Here is an 18,173-nt window from a genome sequence, read left to right as displayed (position 1 = left end):
TTTCTGCAGCATTTTAACGCTTAAAAAAGGTTTTCTTGTGGTAACAAACATTTATTGACAGTTAATGGTTTTTATGAATGGTGTTGTTGTATGGTTTACAAGCATAATGGCTCTAGGAGCCAGTTCCCTTTGGGATAGTGATTTTCGATACTGAACTTAATTGCTCATTGAAGAATTAATGGCGGGAGCCAATTTCCCACCAATCAGCAGCTAGCTCTCATTCGAGATCTGTCTTTCCAGGAACGTAATGGCTCTGTGAGACAGCTTTTTGAAGTGAACATACTAGCCGAGTCCTCTCAATCAGGGCAGGAATGTGTCGATTAAGAACAAAATTGCTCTATAAGCCGACTCCCCACCAATCAGGAAATGGTGATGTGCCGATGGCAAACTTAATGGCTCTATGAGCTGGCCTTTGTTTTATGGTACCAAACTGGGCAGAGAGCAGCCCATGATATTTTTATTCTCTGAGGTAGTGGTCAGGTTGAAATGAGTCAATTATATTGCTGTTGGCTCTGTAAGCCTGCAGTGGCCTTCAGACTGCGCTGAGAGCATCCAATGATGCTTTGCATAGAATAATTTAAAAAGAGGCCTGAATATGAGTTTGGAGTCCCTTAGAATGCGATCCGATCAGACAGAGAGTGCCTTTGTTTTTTTGCAGCCATGTGATGTGACGGTCACATGCTGCCTTTTAAGCCACTCACTCGCAAACCGTCCTAGATTAATCCATTCGCTCCTTTTGCCAAGCTCTTCAGGGAAAAAAGCATTACAAGAGTTTTGCACTTTCTGCAATGACATTTCTGTATTCAAGACTCAATACGATGGCAGTTTCGAATCTTTTCACGTTTGTTTGGATTGACAATAAAGACTACTTATAATTTATGTTTCCGTGGCATGAAAAGGGGTGAATGATGAGTAAATTATTTAATGTTAGTTTAGATTTGTTATCGTTCTGTTTTTACTGTTGGACTCCTGTAAAGGAGATTGCTTAGGATGCCAGGGTTGTTCCTTTTTTGACTATTGTGGCACTGTTTACATGAATGTCATTATTGGCTTATCTTGTTGCGATTCCTTGATGTGTCGCAAAGGAGATTTAATTGATAGAAAGGGCTCTATAGGGCATATGAAGTTATTTTTCTAGAGTCCTTGCAAGCTCAAATAACATTGCTGTCTTCTCGACTTATTTTGAGTTTCAATCAAACTACAAACTTAACAATTGGTCCTTTGAGCCGGATATTGGACATCTTCAGGGTTTTTGTACAGTCCTCCCCTGTCCTCCTTGCAAGCTCAAAATCCATTAATGTATTCTCTACTTATTTTAAATGTCTGTTAAACTATAAGCATAGCATTTTGTCCTTTGAGCAGGATATAGCAAAAAAATGTCCACTACATGTCCAGCTGGTTTTGGATGATGAATATTCCTTCTTTTGTCCTTAAGGATGATTTTGGTTGTAAATGTTCACAGTTGTTGGTTAAAGAAAATAAGGAAGCTCTTAAAATACTTTTTGGGGTTTTGATTTTCTTTCTTTTCCTTGCCTAGCTACTCAAATCAAGAACATGGTGAGCCAGTTGGGGACCAGACAAGACAACAGTGAGCTTCAGGATCGACTGTACGTATCCCATAAACTGTTCGCTCGTCTGGCTCGCATGAAAGGCGCATTATTTTATAAGATGCACCCCCACCCAAAAAAAAAAAAAATCGTCTTTTTTCTATTGTTTTTCATATATAAGGCACACTGGACTTGGTGTTAGAACTACAATAGGAGCTACTGTTTTTATTTGTGTATGGAAAGTGCTATATAGATCTATGATATGATTTAATTGTAAGATGCATTAGAACCCCTTTTGTACTTAAAAAAACAACATACCATATTTTTATGAACATGGGGCACACATAGGGTCTTACATTGTGCATGTGCGACCTGTGTGTGTTGTAAGGAGGACTCAATAGACGACACCATGCAAACGTGAAAGGGTAATGGGTGTTACTTCATGCGCTGGACATCAGTGTGAACTGGCCGTTCAAGGTGGGGCTGCGAGTGGCGTTAAAGCGATGGAGACCACAGTTTAAGTATGAGTGGAAGGCAGCGCAGAGGGGGTTACGCCACTATTTGCAAATGTAGATGCTTGGCCTAACGAAGGGTTATATATATATATGGCTCGGAGATAAGAAACTTGACTACAGCTCTTTTCTCCGTGGCGTTTCAAAGTCATGATCAGGCCGCGGTTAAGATACCTGTATAGGCAAAACTGCACTGAGGTTCAGTCAAGTATAGATAGTGCACATTTTTAACCACAGTTTAGTCAGGGTTTTACACCAACATACCCTGTTTTTGCGAAGAAATCCTTTAAAGGGAAGCTCATTAAACTATGTATGTTGAGATACTTTATGATGAAAACCCACAGAAAAAACTCAAACACTCAACACCAGCAAATCACTCTGACCAAATTGTTTTGGGTGAGCAGAAGAGGTGGGCGTAAAGCATTCTTTGCTCTTTCGCTCAGTGCAATCTGCACCAAATACGACAATATCCTTATTGTTTGCAGTATTTTGTGACATTATTACAAAAGATCTTTGAAGAGCGGGTTTGGTGGTTTTGTTGTTTTTTTTTTTTTTTTTTCTTAAAATATAATGTTGGGCTCTTGCAAAAATTTTAATTCAAAAGTTTTGCTTTTATGGCTCTTTGGGCAGAAAAAGATTGCCGACCCCTGGGCTAACATTGTTGGGTTTGTTACTGTTGTTGGAGCTTTCGCAAAAGCCAACATCATTTCTGAGGAGCTGCGTGGCATGCAAAGTGACTCTGATGGTGAGGAAAGTGAACCTGGCATGTTTAGCAGAAAGTTAGCGCAGAAACAGAGGATGAGAACTTCAATGGGTTTTATTGATAACGAAAATGTTAATAATTTGAAATGAATACTTAGGCCCTCAACGTACTGCAGGCTAACCGGCGGGCCATAAGACTGTTGAGAAGCAAATATGTGTCTTCACGATGTCACCTGTCACATATAATTGGAAAGCTCAAACTCAAGATATGATGACCATTTCAAAATGTCTGGAACAAGGTACCCAAAAACTATAAAGCCTGCATAACTCACCCAAAAAGTTATGAGTATTCCACTCATGAAGCAATTCTTCCCCCCCCCCCCAAAAAACGGCCTAAAAGCATTCCGGCATCGTTTGACGATCCTTGTCGTAATTCATTTGTTTTACCTCATAATTCCCTTAAAAAGTATCAGATTTTTAAAAATGATTTCCAATATGGCCCTTAGCATGTGACCTATCGCTTGACGCTACTCTTTCCCCAAAAAAATAAAAAATAAATAAAATAATTACACTCATCGCATTGACTCTAATTATCAGTCAGTAGTGACAGATTAAAATATTGATTGATACATTGGTTAGCCAACGAAATTCTCAACATAAATTTATGCATATTTACGACGTGTATTCAAATCAGAGACAAAAATAAACGTGCGTATTGGAACTTAGGATCAATTTTTGCTCGCGATTATTACGTGCAAGTGTGCACAATCAGTAAATGACTTCTGGAGTGAGAAGTCAAAGATTTACAACTCTTTCACAACGTTTAAAAATCTGCTTAAGTAAAACACAAGGTTGCAGAGGTTTTAGAGCTGTAAACTGGTCACCTTCAAATGGCCACTTTTGTAAACGCTTTGACATATAGTCTTTCAGATTGTGATCAAATTTGACCCGAACTCGTAAGGGCTCATGCTATTGTCTCAACTCTTTCTCTAAGATGCCTATGCTACACCCATCTGCAGGCATGTGATTGCAAAAATACAAATACAGGCGAGAATACAAACCTCCTATTTCTGTCTGTTCCAAGTTAGATTACTCAATATTAGCAGTGATTATTTCAATATTGAACCAAACTTCAGGGTGAAACCTTTCAAAAGAGACCAAAACGGTCCATAATCTCCAGACTGTTTAATTACAGCATTCAGTTTACTTTGGGTATGTCTTGGATTAGGATTTGACAGGATTGTTAAAAAAACTGTTTTGCTCCCACTGAATTATTAAATACTCACAATTGTCTGTGTTATTGTCAGGCGGACATAGTATATGCGGAGAAAATGAGGCGTAATCGAATGACGTGAGCGGGGCGAGGAGTGTCACAAGAGATTGAAGGGAGTTGAAGTTCAGTGTTGCGTTTTCAATAAATGGGTGCTGACTTTGTCGCTCTCAAGGGTTTTATGTGTAATTTTTTTTAACGAGTATTGATTCCAAATCTCCCCAAAATGACATGTACAGTAGCAGAAGACCCCTGTTATCAATAATCAGGTGCGTCGTATGTATGTGTACAGAAATAGAACCAGCTAGAGACTGTGCCTTATAACACTGTGTGCCCTATGGGCCTGAAAATATGGTGTGTATGGATATAATATACTGTCATACCTCTACCGTTAGTAGGCTTGTAACCTGAAACATTTGTACGTAGAGGCGCCTTTTCAATGTAAATTCGCTAATGCGTTCCAAGAAATGAACAATTATATATTTTTTTTGAATAAATGATAAAAAAAAAAAAGTATCAGAACATGAAACAAGTTACAAAAAAAATTCCAATACCAAACAAAAAACTTAAAACAAGAGGCGCACAATGTAAAAAAAATCAAAGAAAGGAAGTAACAAAAATGTTCTCTTACTTTTTGACTGGCCTCTTTGTTTACTGGTCCTCAGCAGTGTTTTTTTGCATCCTGTAATTTTGGTCATTTATTTTCCATTAATCCACAGAAGTAACAACCTCTCCATCTCATCGTTTTCAGGCGATCTTTTCTTCGAAATGACCGAGAGGCCTTTGGAAGGAGCCGTACATTTTAGCGCTTCCTTCCGTTTAATAATTGTGACGATCGTGGATGTATTACGGCCATATATTTTGCCGACATTACAAATGCGCATCCCCTTTTCATACTGTTCAATTATTTCCTGCTTTGTTGCAATGTCCAGAAAAACTATTTTCCGTTTCTTTTCTCCTTGCTGCTCACTTTTCTGAATGTCGTTCTTGTGGTCCATCGTTGATGTTTCGCATCGCTACCATGTACGGTGGCTTGCGAAACTATTTGCCCCCCTTGAACTTTGTGACCTTTTGCCACATTTCAGACTTCAAACATCAAGATATAAAAAACTGTAATTTATTGTGAAGCATCAACAATAAGTGGGACACAAGCGTGAAGTGGAACACACTTTATTGGATATTTTAGACTTTTTTAACAAATAAAAAACGAAAAAGAGGGTGTGCAAAATTATTCAGCCCCTTTACTCTCAGTGCAGCGCAAACTGTCCAGAAGTTCAATGAGGATCTCTGAGTGATTCAATGTTGATCTAAATGACTAATGATGATAAATGGAATCCACCTGTGTGTAATCAAGTCTCTGTATAAATACACTTGCACTGTGATAGTCTCAGAGGTCTGTTTGAAGCGCATAGAGCATCATGAAGAACGAGGAACACACCAAGCAGCTCCGAGATACTGTTGTGGAGAAGTTTAAAGCTGGATTTGGATACAAAAAGATTTCCCAAGCTTTTAATATCCCAAGGAGGACTGTGCAAGCAATAATATTGAAATGGAAGGAGTATCAGATCACTGCAAATCTACCAAGATCGTGCTGTCCCCCTAAACTTTCAGCTCGTACAAGGAGAAAACTGACCAGAGATGCAGCCCAGAGGCCCATGATCACTCTGGATGAACTGCAGAGGTCTACAGCTATCAGTCGTATACTGTACAAATCTGTCCTTTATGAAAGAGTGTCAAGAAGGAAGCCATTTCTTAAAGATAGCCATAAAAGGTGTTGTTTGAAGTTTGCCATAAGCCACCTGGGAGACGCACCAAACATGTGGAAGAAGGTGCTCTGGTCAGATGAGACCAAAATCGAACTTTTTGTCAACAATGCAAGACGTTATGTTTGGTGTAAAAGCAGCACAGCTCATCACCCTCAACACACCATCCCCACATTCAAACATGGTGGTGGCAGCATCATGGTTTGGGCCTTCTTTTCTTCAGCTGGGACAGGGAAGATTGTTAAAATTGATGGGAAGATGGATGGAGCCAAATACAGGACCATTCTGGAAGAAAACCTGATGGAGTCCGCAAGAGACCTTAGACTGGGACGGAGATTTGTCTTCCAACACGACAATGATACAAAACATAAAGCAAAAAGCTACAATGTAATGGTTCACCAAAAAAACATCAAGGTGTTAAAATGCCTAAGTCAAAGTCCAGACCTCAGTCAAATTGAGGATCTGTGGAAATGACTGAAAACTGCTGTTCACAAACGTTCTCCATCCAACCTCACTGAGCTCAATCTGTTTTGCAAGGAGGGATGGGCAAAAATATCAGTTTCTCGTTGTGCGAAACCGATAGAAATACCCCAAGCGACTTGCAGCTGTAATTGCAGCAAAAGGTGGCGCTACAAAGTATTAACTCAATGGGGCTGAATAATTTTGCGCACCCACTTTTTCGTTTTTTAAAGTTTAAAATATCCAATGAGCAGCACGGCGGTGCAGTGGTTAGCGCGTGTGCAGCACAGTTCTAAGGTCTTGGGAACCTCCTGGGTGGGTTCAAATCCAGCTACCGGACTTCCTGTGCGGAGTTTGTATGTTCTCCCCGTGCTTGCGTGGGCACTCCGGTTTCCTCCGACATTCCAAAGACATGCATTTCAGGTGGATTGGCCGGTCCAAATTGTCCCTAGGTGTGAATGAGTGAGCAAGTTGTCTCCCTGTGTGCCCTGCGATTGGCTGGCAACCAGTTCAGGGTGTCCCCTGCCCACTGCCCGATGACTGCTGGGATGGGCTCCAGCACCCCCGCGACCCTACTGAGGATAAGCGGTACAGCTAATGAGAGCTAATGAGAAAATATCCAATAAAGTATGTTCCACTTCATGATTGTGTCCCACTTATTGTTGATGCTTCACAAGAAATTACAGTTTTATATCTTGATGTTTGAAGTGATATGTGGCAAAAGGTCACAAAGTTCAAGTGGGCCAAAAAGTTTCACAAGCTACTCTAGTAGAGTAAAGTACTGTTTACAGAGCGGAAATTGGGCCGGAAGTGGAAACAAAGAGAAAGTGGGCACAAAGAATAAGTGGTAGACACGAGCGTGCCAATGCTCACGTATACGTATCGGGTTTCCAAGTACAGTTATGCGGAGCACCGAAAAGGAGCGCGCACTATACTGGTCTGTTAATTCGTATCCTGAAAAAAAATTCGTACCGTGAGGTAATTTTTTTACACTCAGTCTGCTCGTAACCTGAAAAAATTGTATGTAGAGACATTCGTAAGTAGAGGTATTACTGTATGTGTGTGTGTGTGTTTGTATACATGTGTGTATGTATTTGCCTTTGTGTGTGTTCTACATGTTCATGAAAATACGATGTTTACCTTTTGCACACAAACAAATTCAGTATATCTTTCTGTAGTTTTAATTCTATGTGCTTTATAAACCAGTGTGCCTTATATATGAAAAATATATGGCAAAAGTACACTTTTGGGGGTCCGCCTTATTCTCTGGTGCACCTTTATACTGCGCAAAATATGTTTTCCTGTGTTATTTATTTCCTGTGTTGTTGTTTTTTTGTCCCACAGGCAGCAAATCCAACACTACACCAACCAGCTAGCTAAGGAAACCAACAGGCACCTGAAGGAGTTGGGCTCAGTCCCTTTGCCCACATCACCATCAGAGCAGGTCAGTAAGCTCACCTGGGCCACAATCTTTTCCACCGTGCCAAGTCTATTTGCACAAAAAAATCAGACTAGCTTGATCAGTGATCCTTCTAAGGAGGAAGTAACCCTTTTTTTAAAAAAAAGGTATAATTTTTAAAAAAGGTTCTTTTTTCGTCGTTAAGACATTAAAATATATAGACAAGTGTGGTTTACTTTAAATATCGCCTGCACAGTAGATTATATAGCTAGCTATGTGGCCTTTCTTACCTACATGACTACGTCAGTGTTGCCGTGAAAGTGTCAACCTCTTTTCAGATAGGCTGCTCTTTCAGCTCGGCTCACTAAAAAAAGGAAGCTCTTTCGGCATACCAAACGGGTCTTGGATTGTTTTTGTGCTTTCATCTTTATATTACCAATTAGTATGCAACATTATGCACAAAATGATGTAAAATGGGCAAAAAAAAAAGGCTAAAGAAAAGAAAGAAAAAAAGAGACAAAAAGAAATAAACAGAAAAAGAAGAAAAAGGATAAAAGGAAGTAACACATTAGATAGATAGATAGATAGATAGATACTTTATTCATCCCCAGAGAGAAATTCACATTTCCAGCAGCATCCCTGAGGTGAGAACAATACAATAATAAACCAAAAAGAATACAATATACAAATACCCAGTGTGACGTGCAAATGCCCAATGTAGCGTGTTATATAGAATATCTAAATAGTGATACACAGAATACATACTGCAATAAAATTCGGTAATATGCAATGTAGGATCTTGTGTCAAAGTCAAATAATTTGCAGATGTATCAAGTTAATTATTTTTTTGCCAACATTGTACTTCCACTTAAAAGTTCTGTATTGTGCAACCAACTAAATAAATCCACAAAAGGTTGGTATCATGTAACCAAAGATACTTTAGTTAAAAAAAGGCAACTCTCATGTAATAGTTGTTGTAAAAACAACTGAGGTGTGTGTGCTGTGCAATATTCTCCTTGTATTAGTCAATTCATTCAAATTTGTTTAAATAATTTAGCATTGCCAATAACTCAGCAAAATGTGACTTAATATCAATTAAAATATCCACAGATCTAGAAGAAAAATGTAAAATACAAAAGAATTTTAGATTTTTACACACTTAACAGATTGAAAGTCGGACAACAACACAAAATCCCTGAAAATCAAAAAAATAAAATAAAACAATAAACATTAGGTTTTCAGTGCTGTAAATAAATGATAAAATGCAAAAAAAATGGCGTAGGGATCGTAAACAAAAGCGGGGCTGTCGCTCGGGCAAGTGTGCTAAGCTAAGGTAGCTACTTCGGCGAAACGGCAGTGAAGGACACGATGGAATTGTGCCTAATTCCACCAACATTTCTTCATCGATCTTGCCTGTCAACCAACGTCTGAGACTCAACATGCTCAAACGGCGACATCTTGTGACGATCTCTAGAAAGTTCAAGCTAAGTTCAAAGATTCAGCAAAGCTAAAATTTGGTCTTTTAAATATTAGATCGCTCTACTTTTGACAATATTATTTGTGATTACAAACTTAACCTGATTGGTCTGTGTGAAACTTGGTTGAGACCGGATGAGTTTTTACCATTAAATGAGGCTTCTCCGTAAGACTATGTGAGCTGTCATGTAGCACGCTCTTGGAAGAAGGGTGGCGGTGTTGCGCTAATTTCTGAAAAAATACTCAAACTTACTCCCTGTACCTCTAATAATTACAAGGCGTTCGAGGCTCGGTCCTCTTTAATGTCAATTTATGTAGTAACTATTTACCGTGCACCCGGACCATACAGTTTTTTTAGATGAATTCTCTGAACTGTTATCTGACCTAGTAACCTATGCAGACAAAATAATAATTATGGGGTACTTTAACATTCATATGAACTCCCCACTCAGTTCACTTACTGTTGCGTTTCGGTCTCTAATTGATACATTTGGTTTTAATCAACTGGTTGATTTGCCAACTCATAAAGATGGAAACACGCTGGACTTGGTTCTGACTTGAGGAGTTTCAACCTCAAACGTGACGATGTTACAGTGTACTACCGTTATTTCTTATCATTATTTAGTTACATTTGAGGTGCTAGCTAAATGTTGTATTAATAAAACTGAAGGATTTAGCGGACGCAATACAAGCACTGGCATTGTTTCAAAGCTCTCTGATCTTCTTTCAGGTGTAGTTGCGACGTTTCCTTTATATAAAGGGTCTATTGACACACTTGTGAATGAGTTTAATGCTACCCTGGCTAGTGTCCTGGATTCAGTAGCGCCCATACAGCTTAAATCACGACCTAAAAGACGCACGCCTTGGTTTACTGATGAAACTAGATCGCTTAAACAAGAACGCAGGAAATCTGAAAGAAAATGCTACCAAGCTTGAGGTTTTCCGTCAATCCTGGTGTGACAAATTGTTACAAAGTAGCCCTTGCCTCTGCAAAATCAGCCTATGTTTCGAAGGTGATTGCGGCACAAAAGAATAACCCCAAAATCCTTTTCGACACTGTAGCATCGCTAACGAGGCAACATATTATCCCAGATAGTTCTACTCATTCAGCCCATGACTTTATGGTCTTCTTTAATAAGAAGATTCAACGCATACGGGAAGAAATTTCTAAAGACAGTGTTAATACATCACATATTAAAGAGCTGAAATCTGTAAATGCGCGACATGGTGGCTGTCCAGGGAATTTGTCCCGATTTAGTGATCTGTCACTCGATAATCTTAAACAGATGGTGAATACGGCCAAACCGACGTTTTGCCAGTTCGACCCGCTTCCAGGTTCACTTATTAAAGGTCTTTTTGGCGTCCTTCCACTTTCAGTCCTAAATATTATACACGTATCACTCTCCTCAGGTGTAGTTCCAGTGGCTTTTAAGTTCACTATCATTAAACCTACACTGAAACGACCCAACCTTGATCTAGAAAGCTTATGTAATTATAGAGGTTTCAAACCTACCGTTTCTATCTAAAGTTCTTTAAAAAGTTGTGGCACAGCAGCTGAATAATTTTATATCTAAGAACAATCTTTTTGAATCAATGCATTCAGGATTCAGGGCTAACCACTCTACTGAGACAGCCCTGATTAAGGTCACCAATGATCTTTTACTGGCAAAGGACTCCGGCGCTTCATCGCTCTTGCTGCTGCTGGACCTTAGTGCTGCTTTTGACACTGTGGACCATAATATCTTACTGATAAAGTTAAAACTTATATGAACTCTATGTTGGCAAAATTAAACAAATAAAAACAAGCATTAAGGTAAATAAAATTTATTAGCATTGGTGATGGCCCAAACACCACTCCCCTGGCTGGGCTCCCGGCTACACTGCGCGCCCCCGTGTGTCTAGTTAACTTAAGTCACACAGGAAACGGATAAATACACCGGAAATGCAACTTCAATATAAGGGTACGAAACTGATTAACGTAAAAGAGATGCAATTAGACTGATTATTGAACCGTTACTTCATGTGTGTGCGTGTGTGTGTGTGTGTGTGAAAGATTGATTTTATATTTACGAATATAAAAACAAGTTATATTCACACAGTGAATTCTGAGAAATGTTACAACCAAAATTACCAACCTATCATTCCCCCTGTTGTTAATTTCGAAGAAAACAATAGCAGAGGTTTCAAGTTTATACATCATTAAGAAATCCAACAGGTTGGTAGCTTCGTGGAGGGGCGAAAAACCTTCGTAAAGGAAAAAAATCCCCTCCTCCCACCTCGTTTCCATGAGGTCGAGAGTGTTTCTTATACTAGAAAACGTAGTAGTAATGAGCGACTATAAGAATCACAGATAAAACGAACAAAAACAAAAAACACAAAACAAAGAACCCTGCCTGCGCGTTTGTCTCCACAGGGCCTGGATGACTTTGTGAACAGGGGGATCGATTAGCCTTACCCGCTCGGATCTTCGCGTGTGCAATGGGGGGGTTTTCCCTTTAGCCGGTAGGGATAAGTCCTTTTAGACAACGCTGTCTAAGTCCATGTAAATTGAGTAATGTATGGGAACTGATACCAATGTAACAAAGCAGTCCGCAAAGTCCAAAGTTTTCAACAAAATAATAGCAGAAATTGAACCAGAATTCCTTTCTCCCCACTGTTTTTTAGGAGTCTTATTTTGGTACTTTTACGACCACCAGTTTTCTAGATATCATTGTTGAGTGCGATACCTATTCTTTGGGCAGAATAGATTAGGACATCATTGGCGGCTTTTGATGCTGTTTTTCATGAGCATGGCCACCGTTATGCACCCCCATGCCTCCTGGCGTGATGATGTGTTGCTTGTAGATGAGGTGACACCATCCAGTTGTCCACACTGGACTGCACCTCTTTTCGGATGTGGCAAGCTAACTTCTTCCCTGAGATAACAGCCTCCTGCCTCGTGGCGGACGTGTGTAGGGTACACAGCTGATGGCAAGAGTGCTGGCACACTCCCCAAAACCCTGACCGCTGCCCCTGGGAAGAAAAGTTAAGTTTGAAGCTCCCTGGGCTGACAGAACTCCGTCATCTGTTCAACAGGGGTCACCATCTCCTGTATGGATGAGAAAAGCTGAATGAATACCATAGAACTGAATATTCAGGGAAAGCTATAGATGGAAAAAAGGATAGACTTAAAAATAAAAAATAAAAAAATAGTTTATGCTATCCCTATTTCTTCCCCCCCGTTGAGACATTTTGTGGCTCAAAAAAAAACTAATTCATTTATAGATTTGTATATTTTCTTAAGTTATGTTTATTTTTATCATAAGTGAAAGCAAAAATCCCCACTACATGTTGCCATATCCATTTTGAGCATTCTATCCCAAAATTTCAACTCGAAAATTGTTAATTCTAAATCTCAAATTTTGCTTTTTCACTAAATCCAGTCACTGAATCAGTTTAACCATTATCCCTGTCAGAATCATTTACCCTGATTTGAGTGATTGAGTGTTTTCTCTTTTGTGGATTGATCATATTAAAAAAAATTTGTATGCACTTTTTATTTGCATTTTCTTTTGATTTTCAATGCGTTATCTTGCTGTTGGCCATTCCCCTCGAGGCAGATGACCAGGGTAGCTTGTTAAATTATCAATTTAGCCCAAGAAAACACGTTTTTATTGTTATGATTCACTCTTTGTTTTGCCTTTTATAAAAATCATAACCGATGTATTATCTTATCAGTAAGTAAATTTGTTCAAAATAACAGTATTTTGCAAAGAAAGCAGGTAATTCACGCTCAAAGTGAATGATTTTGCCAAAAATGAAAAATACCATCCAAAAATGTTCTCGATGTTGGTGATAATCTAATTGATTATTGTTAATCAATTTGACAAACATTGTAATTTTGTTATATTACAACATTTCTTTTGTGTAATATTTTTCTATCCATCCAAATTTCGTAATTTGAATTTCAAAGAACAGTTATATGGAGAGCTTATTCAGAAGACAATTTTTCATCAATTGCGGACAAAACTAGGTTTTAACTTTAATTTTACTGAATGTCTCAAAACTTCCCCCCTGAGTTAAAACCTAAGTTCACTATCTATGAATAGGAGTGAAATCAGACACATTTATAAATTTGCAAGATGAATTTATCAATCTTCCTCGCGTACATTTACACTTTGTATTAACAAGACTCTATATAACTTCAAGCAGACGTATTCTTGAATGTTGTTGTCTTTCAGTCTTTGATTTGCGTATTCCACATTACATTCACCATTTGAATGTTGCTTTTGGCCCATCAAAAATACTTTTTCAAAATGTGTCCATGTCAAACACGAAATGACTTTATTGTCTTTGGTCAGTTCCACTGACAACGAGTCCAGGAATCTCCTGTTAGCTGTCTGAAAAGCAGCTGGGATGTGCTCCATCACCCCCCTTGATCTCGTTGTTGATGAGCGCAGCTGGGATGTGCTCCATCACCCCATTGGCCTCGCTGTTGATAAGCGGCGCAGATAATGGATGACTGATGTCTTTGTTCTCAACTGTTTTTCTCCCTTTCAGCAAATAATTTTTGTCCATGACCTCTTTTTGACAGATTGATATGTCCTTTGGAAAGTGCATTGACTTTCAAAAAGAAAAAGTCTTTTGTGGAATTCACCGGCACTTAAGAGTCTCATTAATTTTATTGTGCTTACGTACTGGGATTTTTAGTAAATTAGCCGGATTATTCAATGTCTTAAATTTTTCTCTAAACTTAAGTACTAGTAGACATTATCTTAGTTTAATCAATTTCTATCCATTTATTTCCCGTGCAATTATTTTTAAATTAGCATGATATGTCTCGAAATCAACTAATCCGTTATTTTTATTTCCTATGACACTCTTCAAGATTGATCAATTTGTTTCTCATTGTCTTCTAAAAATGCTCTTCCATAGACACCGTTTCCTTTTAACTTAACCAAACCATAAGTCAGTATTTGTTACACATTTGTTTATCATTTGTCATAGTAACACTCATTCTAGAAAAAATTCTGTGTGTAATCAATTGTCCTCCCAATTGCTCTTTAGGCTAAACTTGTCAAAATTCCAAACCCTCACACTATCTAAACATCAAAAATCTCAAAAGATCTAAAAAAAATCTCAAAAAATGCCAAATCGAACTTAATGTCAAAACTTTCTAATTGTATTTTCCTTTCTCTGTAATCATAATAAATCTTTTGTTATTGATTCAATTAAGAGCAATACATACTTGTCACTTATGAATTATCTTGTTTAGTCGTATTTGTTATTATCATAATCTTTATTCCGCGCAACAATCTTTGTTTTTACGCATTAGTCTTTGTTCTATGCAGCCCTTCGAGATCCCTTGTGATTAAGGCTATACAAATTAACATGATCTGGCCCGACTATTAATACTTGTTTCTTTTTTCTTTTCTGTTTAAAAGAAACATTTCATTCAGTGACTGAAATAGCTTCAGCTACGTTATTAATGATTTCTAGTCTCGAATGTTCTTTTCTGTGTTAATTTGTCGTCATTTTCAAATTTCTTTCAAAATTTTGATCATTTGAAATGGTTCAAATGACCCGCATTATTTTATTGAGAGTAATCTATTATTGAATACGAGAACAACTAAGGAAATAATCTTTTTACCTAGTACGCCTCTTTTGAATTTGTTCATTTACGAACGAGAAGATGGACACTAAAATTATGAACGGTTTCCAGTCGTCTTTGCTTTACTCGTCCTTGCTTTATCAGGAGCAAAACTACACGTCTTAAAGTTATTACCCTTTTGCTATGCGCATATTCAACGAGAAATGATTAGTTCGGTTTCCCTTTAAGTTGTCATTATCATTTAGTTACTCTTTAACAAAGATTTAATACATTACAAGCCTTATCGTTATTTTGGTTTTGCTGTATAAGTTTTTATTTTTTGCACGCCGATCTTAGCTAACAAGATCTCGTCATTGTTGTCGAGCGAAGGTTAAGTCAATCTTTTTATTAGACAAGCGGCTTTTTTTCCTTGTTCAATTCATCAAAGAGAGCTTGCTTTTAAACGGCTCTTGCTTTGATGATTGACATCACGAATTATGTTGTACTAAGATGTTAAGGAAAGAAGGAAGTACATAAAGTAGAAAAATGGAAAAAAATAAGCCTGTTATTCGCCATTACCATCAACAAATGCAGAAAATAAATTAATAATTCGATGATCACAACTGAATGAATACGCAGATATCTACTATATTTGTCACCGATTCATAACTTCGATCTTCGTATCACTAAATTTTAGGGGTTTATAGATCTCTGCCTCGATCTATAAATTTTTTAGCAAACTAGTACACTGAATTCAAAATCCCTTAGGGGCAAAATATACTCCGTACACTACAATATCTATTAATCTATTCTCTTACATCTATCATATTATCATTATTGATAGTTCAGATTTAAAATTCTTTCATATATATAATATATATATATATACATGTACCGTATTTTCCGCACTATAAGGCGCACCTAAAAGTCCTAATTTTTCTCAAAAGCTGACCATGCGCCTTATAATACAGTGCGCCTTATTTATGGATCAATATTAAATCGCAAAGTTTTCCAACTAACTTGCACCCGCCGTCTAGATTTTCCCCCGAACGCCAAGTAGTACGCGGTGTATGCTGGGATTTATTTACCGGCATTTCATTGGCTAACCAATGTGTCAATCATCATTTGAATCGATCACTATTGGCTTAAGTTATTCGGAGGTCAAGGGGCGGATCCTTTTTATCATTTACAGGCTGGCATTGGCTTAAACGGCAAAACAAAGCCTGCAATTGGCCGAAAAAGATGAATGTGTATAGCACGTGGCTGACGGCATAGAGAAAGCATTTTTTTTTCGATTCTGTATTTGTAAATATTTATTGTCCCTGTATCTTGTTTCAGACTGAACTCGATGTTTCTGTGATAAGCGGTGCAGATAATGGATGGAATGGAGTCTATTTTTAAATTAAACTCAATTCCAAGTGTTTATTGTCCTATGCACAGTAAAGTTGCGAGCGAAAAAGAAAATACAAACTAAGGAATGGTTGGAATTTCTTGAATCCCAAGACTTTAACCTTCCGAATGATGGAACGATGCATTTGAGTGACATCGTACGGACACCGCATCCGCACGTGTTCTCGACACGTATTTGCGTCTTTGCAAACTTGGAAATGTTAAGGGGGTAATAAGTTTGACTGAACTATCTGACTGTTTTGTCGACGTTCCCATTGTAGCGCCTTATAATCCGGTGCGTCTTATGTATGTCAAAAATAGGACCAAAAACTATTTTTTCGGGGTGCGCCCTATAACCCGGTGCGCCTTATAGTGCGGAAAATACGGTATATATATATGTTATATGTGTGTGCAGCACGGTGGCGCAGTGGCCAGCACGTGTGCGGCATAATACTAAGGACCTGGGAACAGGTGTGTGTGTTTGAAACCAGCCACCGGGCTCCTCTGTGAAGCCTGCATGCTCTCATTGTTTACGTTAGTTTCCTCCGGCTATCCGGTTTACTTACCTGTTTCAAAAACATGCATTTCAGGTGGACTGGCCGGTCCTAATTGTCCCTACGTGTGAATTAGAGGTAAGATCGGGCCCAAAAAAAGCACCCGAGCCCGACGCAGGCCCGAGGGGTATTAAACCCGACCCGGACCGAGCCCGACTAATTAACTGGATTTGCTGGCCCGGCCCGAGGGGGCCCGAAATTACATATTTTATTTATAAGGAGGGGTGATTTATGATAACAAATTAAACTCTGCCTTTTGTTACAACATCTAGGCCTAAGTTAAATAAAACTGTATAAACATTTACATCTTTTATATTTCTGTGTCTGCACTGCAGATGTTACATTAAGCGACAATCTGTCATTGACGTTTTTTTTTTTTTTTTGAGGTAGCGAAAACATTTAAGGGCGTCCGTCATTTTGACGACTTGATCATTGGGCCATAATCCACAGCAGCAGTAGTAGTACGTCCTTAAGATTTTAGCGCGGCACTATCATTGAGGGGGTGTTGACGTGTTGTGCCCTTTTCCGACTCCTATGCAAATCCCCCCCCCCCCTGATCGTATTCTATATAAAACGCTTATTAAAACAATAAAGCGAGCTAATTATAATAATTGGGAGATCTTAGTTTATATAACGCATTTATTTAAACAATAAAGCGTGATTTTATTCTGCAAATTGCGTTTTTTAACGCGGATGAAAATGTCACCAACGTCAATGTACACTTCCGACAAAAGCGATCGTATTCTATATAAAACGCTTATTAAAACTCTTACCAGAGTGCGTTTTCCTCGTCAGTTCTCCTCTCTTGAGTTTATCCTTAACTTCTTGTTGGTCCGACTCCATATCGGGGATACCAGGCCAAAATCACGCGAATTTGCGGAGGGGAAGATTATTAAGAGGACAGCATTCACGTCACGTCACGTGCACAGAGCATGCTCTGGCTCCGTTAAAAGCAATTACAGCTCCTTCTCCGTTTTATCCAAATTATTTATTTTATAACAAGTATTCCTTGGTCTAGTATCCATACATAGTTTAAGTATATATTTTTAATGAACATATATTTATAATTATTAATTAATTAAAAAAAAAAAAAAAAAAAAAAAAAAAAAAAAAGCAGGACCGAACCTGACCCGACCCGACCGTATGACTGACATTTCAGGCCCGACCCGGCCCGAAATTGCCTCGGGTTCGGGTTCGGGCTCGGGCCATGAATCTTAGCTCTAGTGTGAATGAGCTGGTGAATTGTCTATCTTTGTGTGCCCTGCAATTGGCTGTTAACCATTTCAGGGTGTCCTCCAAACGCTGCTCGATGATCGCTGTGATGGACTCCAGCATTCCTGCTACCCCACTGAGGACAAGTGGTGCAGCTGATGAGATTTACCTATCATGCTTATGATTCATACCGGCCGCATATGAACACAAAACATTTTCTGGTTCTCACCTGTAACGCCCTTAGTATTGACACATTCCTTAATATCATCAAAATTGATTTTTCACTTACCATTGTTCATAGCATGTAATATCTTCATCATC

The 18,173-nt window shown here is 38.5% G+C and overlaps 1 protein-coding gene across 3 annotated transcripts in view; it reads left to right on the top strand.

Moving 5' to 3' along the window:
* Window positions 1-18,173, top strand: part of LOC148370603 (syntaxin-12-like) — a 40,992-nt gene that overhangs the window by 802 nt on the left and 22,017 nt on the right. For all 3 annotated transcript variants that reach the window (XM_088328291.1, XM_088328292.1, XM_088328290.1), the window contains exons 3-4: window positions 1,538-1,607; window positions 7,598-7,697. In XM_088328291.1, coding sequence (XP_088184417.1) covers window positions 1,538-1,607; window positions 7,598-7,697 — 170 coding nt within the window. The remainder of the gene's footprint in view (window positions 1-1,537; window positions 1,608-7,597; window positions 7,698-18,173) is intronic.

The sequence above is a fragment of the Urocampus carinirostris genome, chromosome 2, assembly GCF_059441175.1.
Source record: "Urocampus carinirostris isolate Australia breed hairy pipefish chromosome 2, RoL_Ucar_1.0, whole genome shotgun sequence".
Taxonomy (NCBI): Eukaryota; Metazoa; Chordata; class Actinopteri; order Syngnathiformes; family Syngnathidae; genus Urocampus; species Urocampus carinirostris.
Note: the sequence above shows the minus strand (reverse complement) of the source record. Positions and strands in the feature narration are given on the sequence as shown.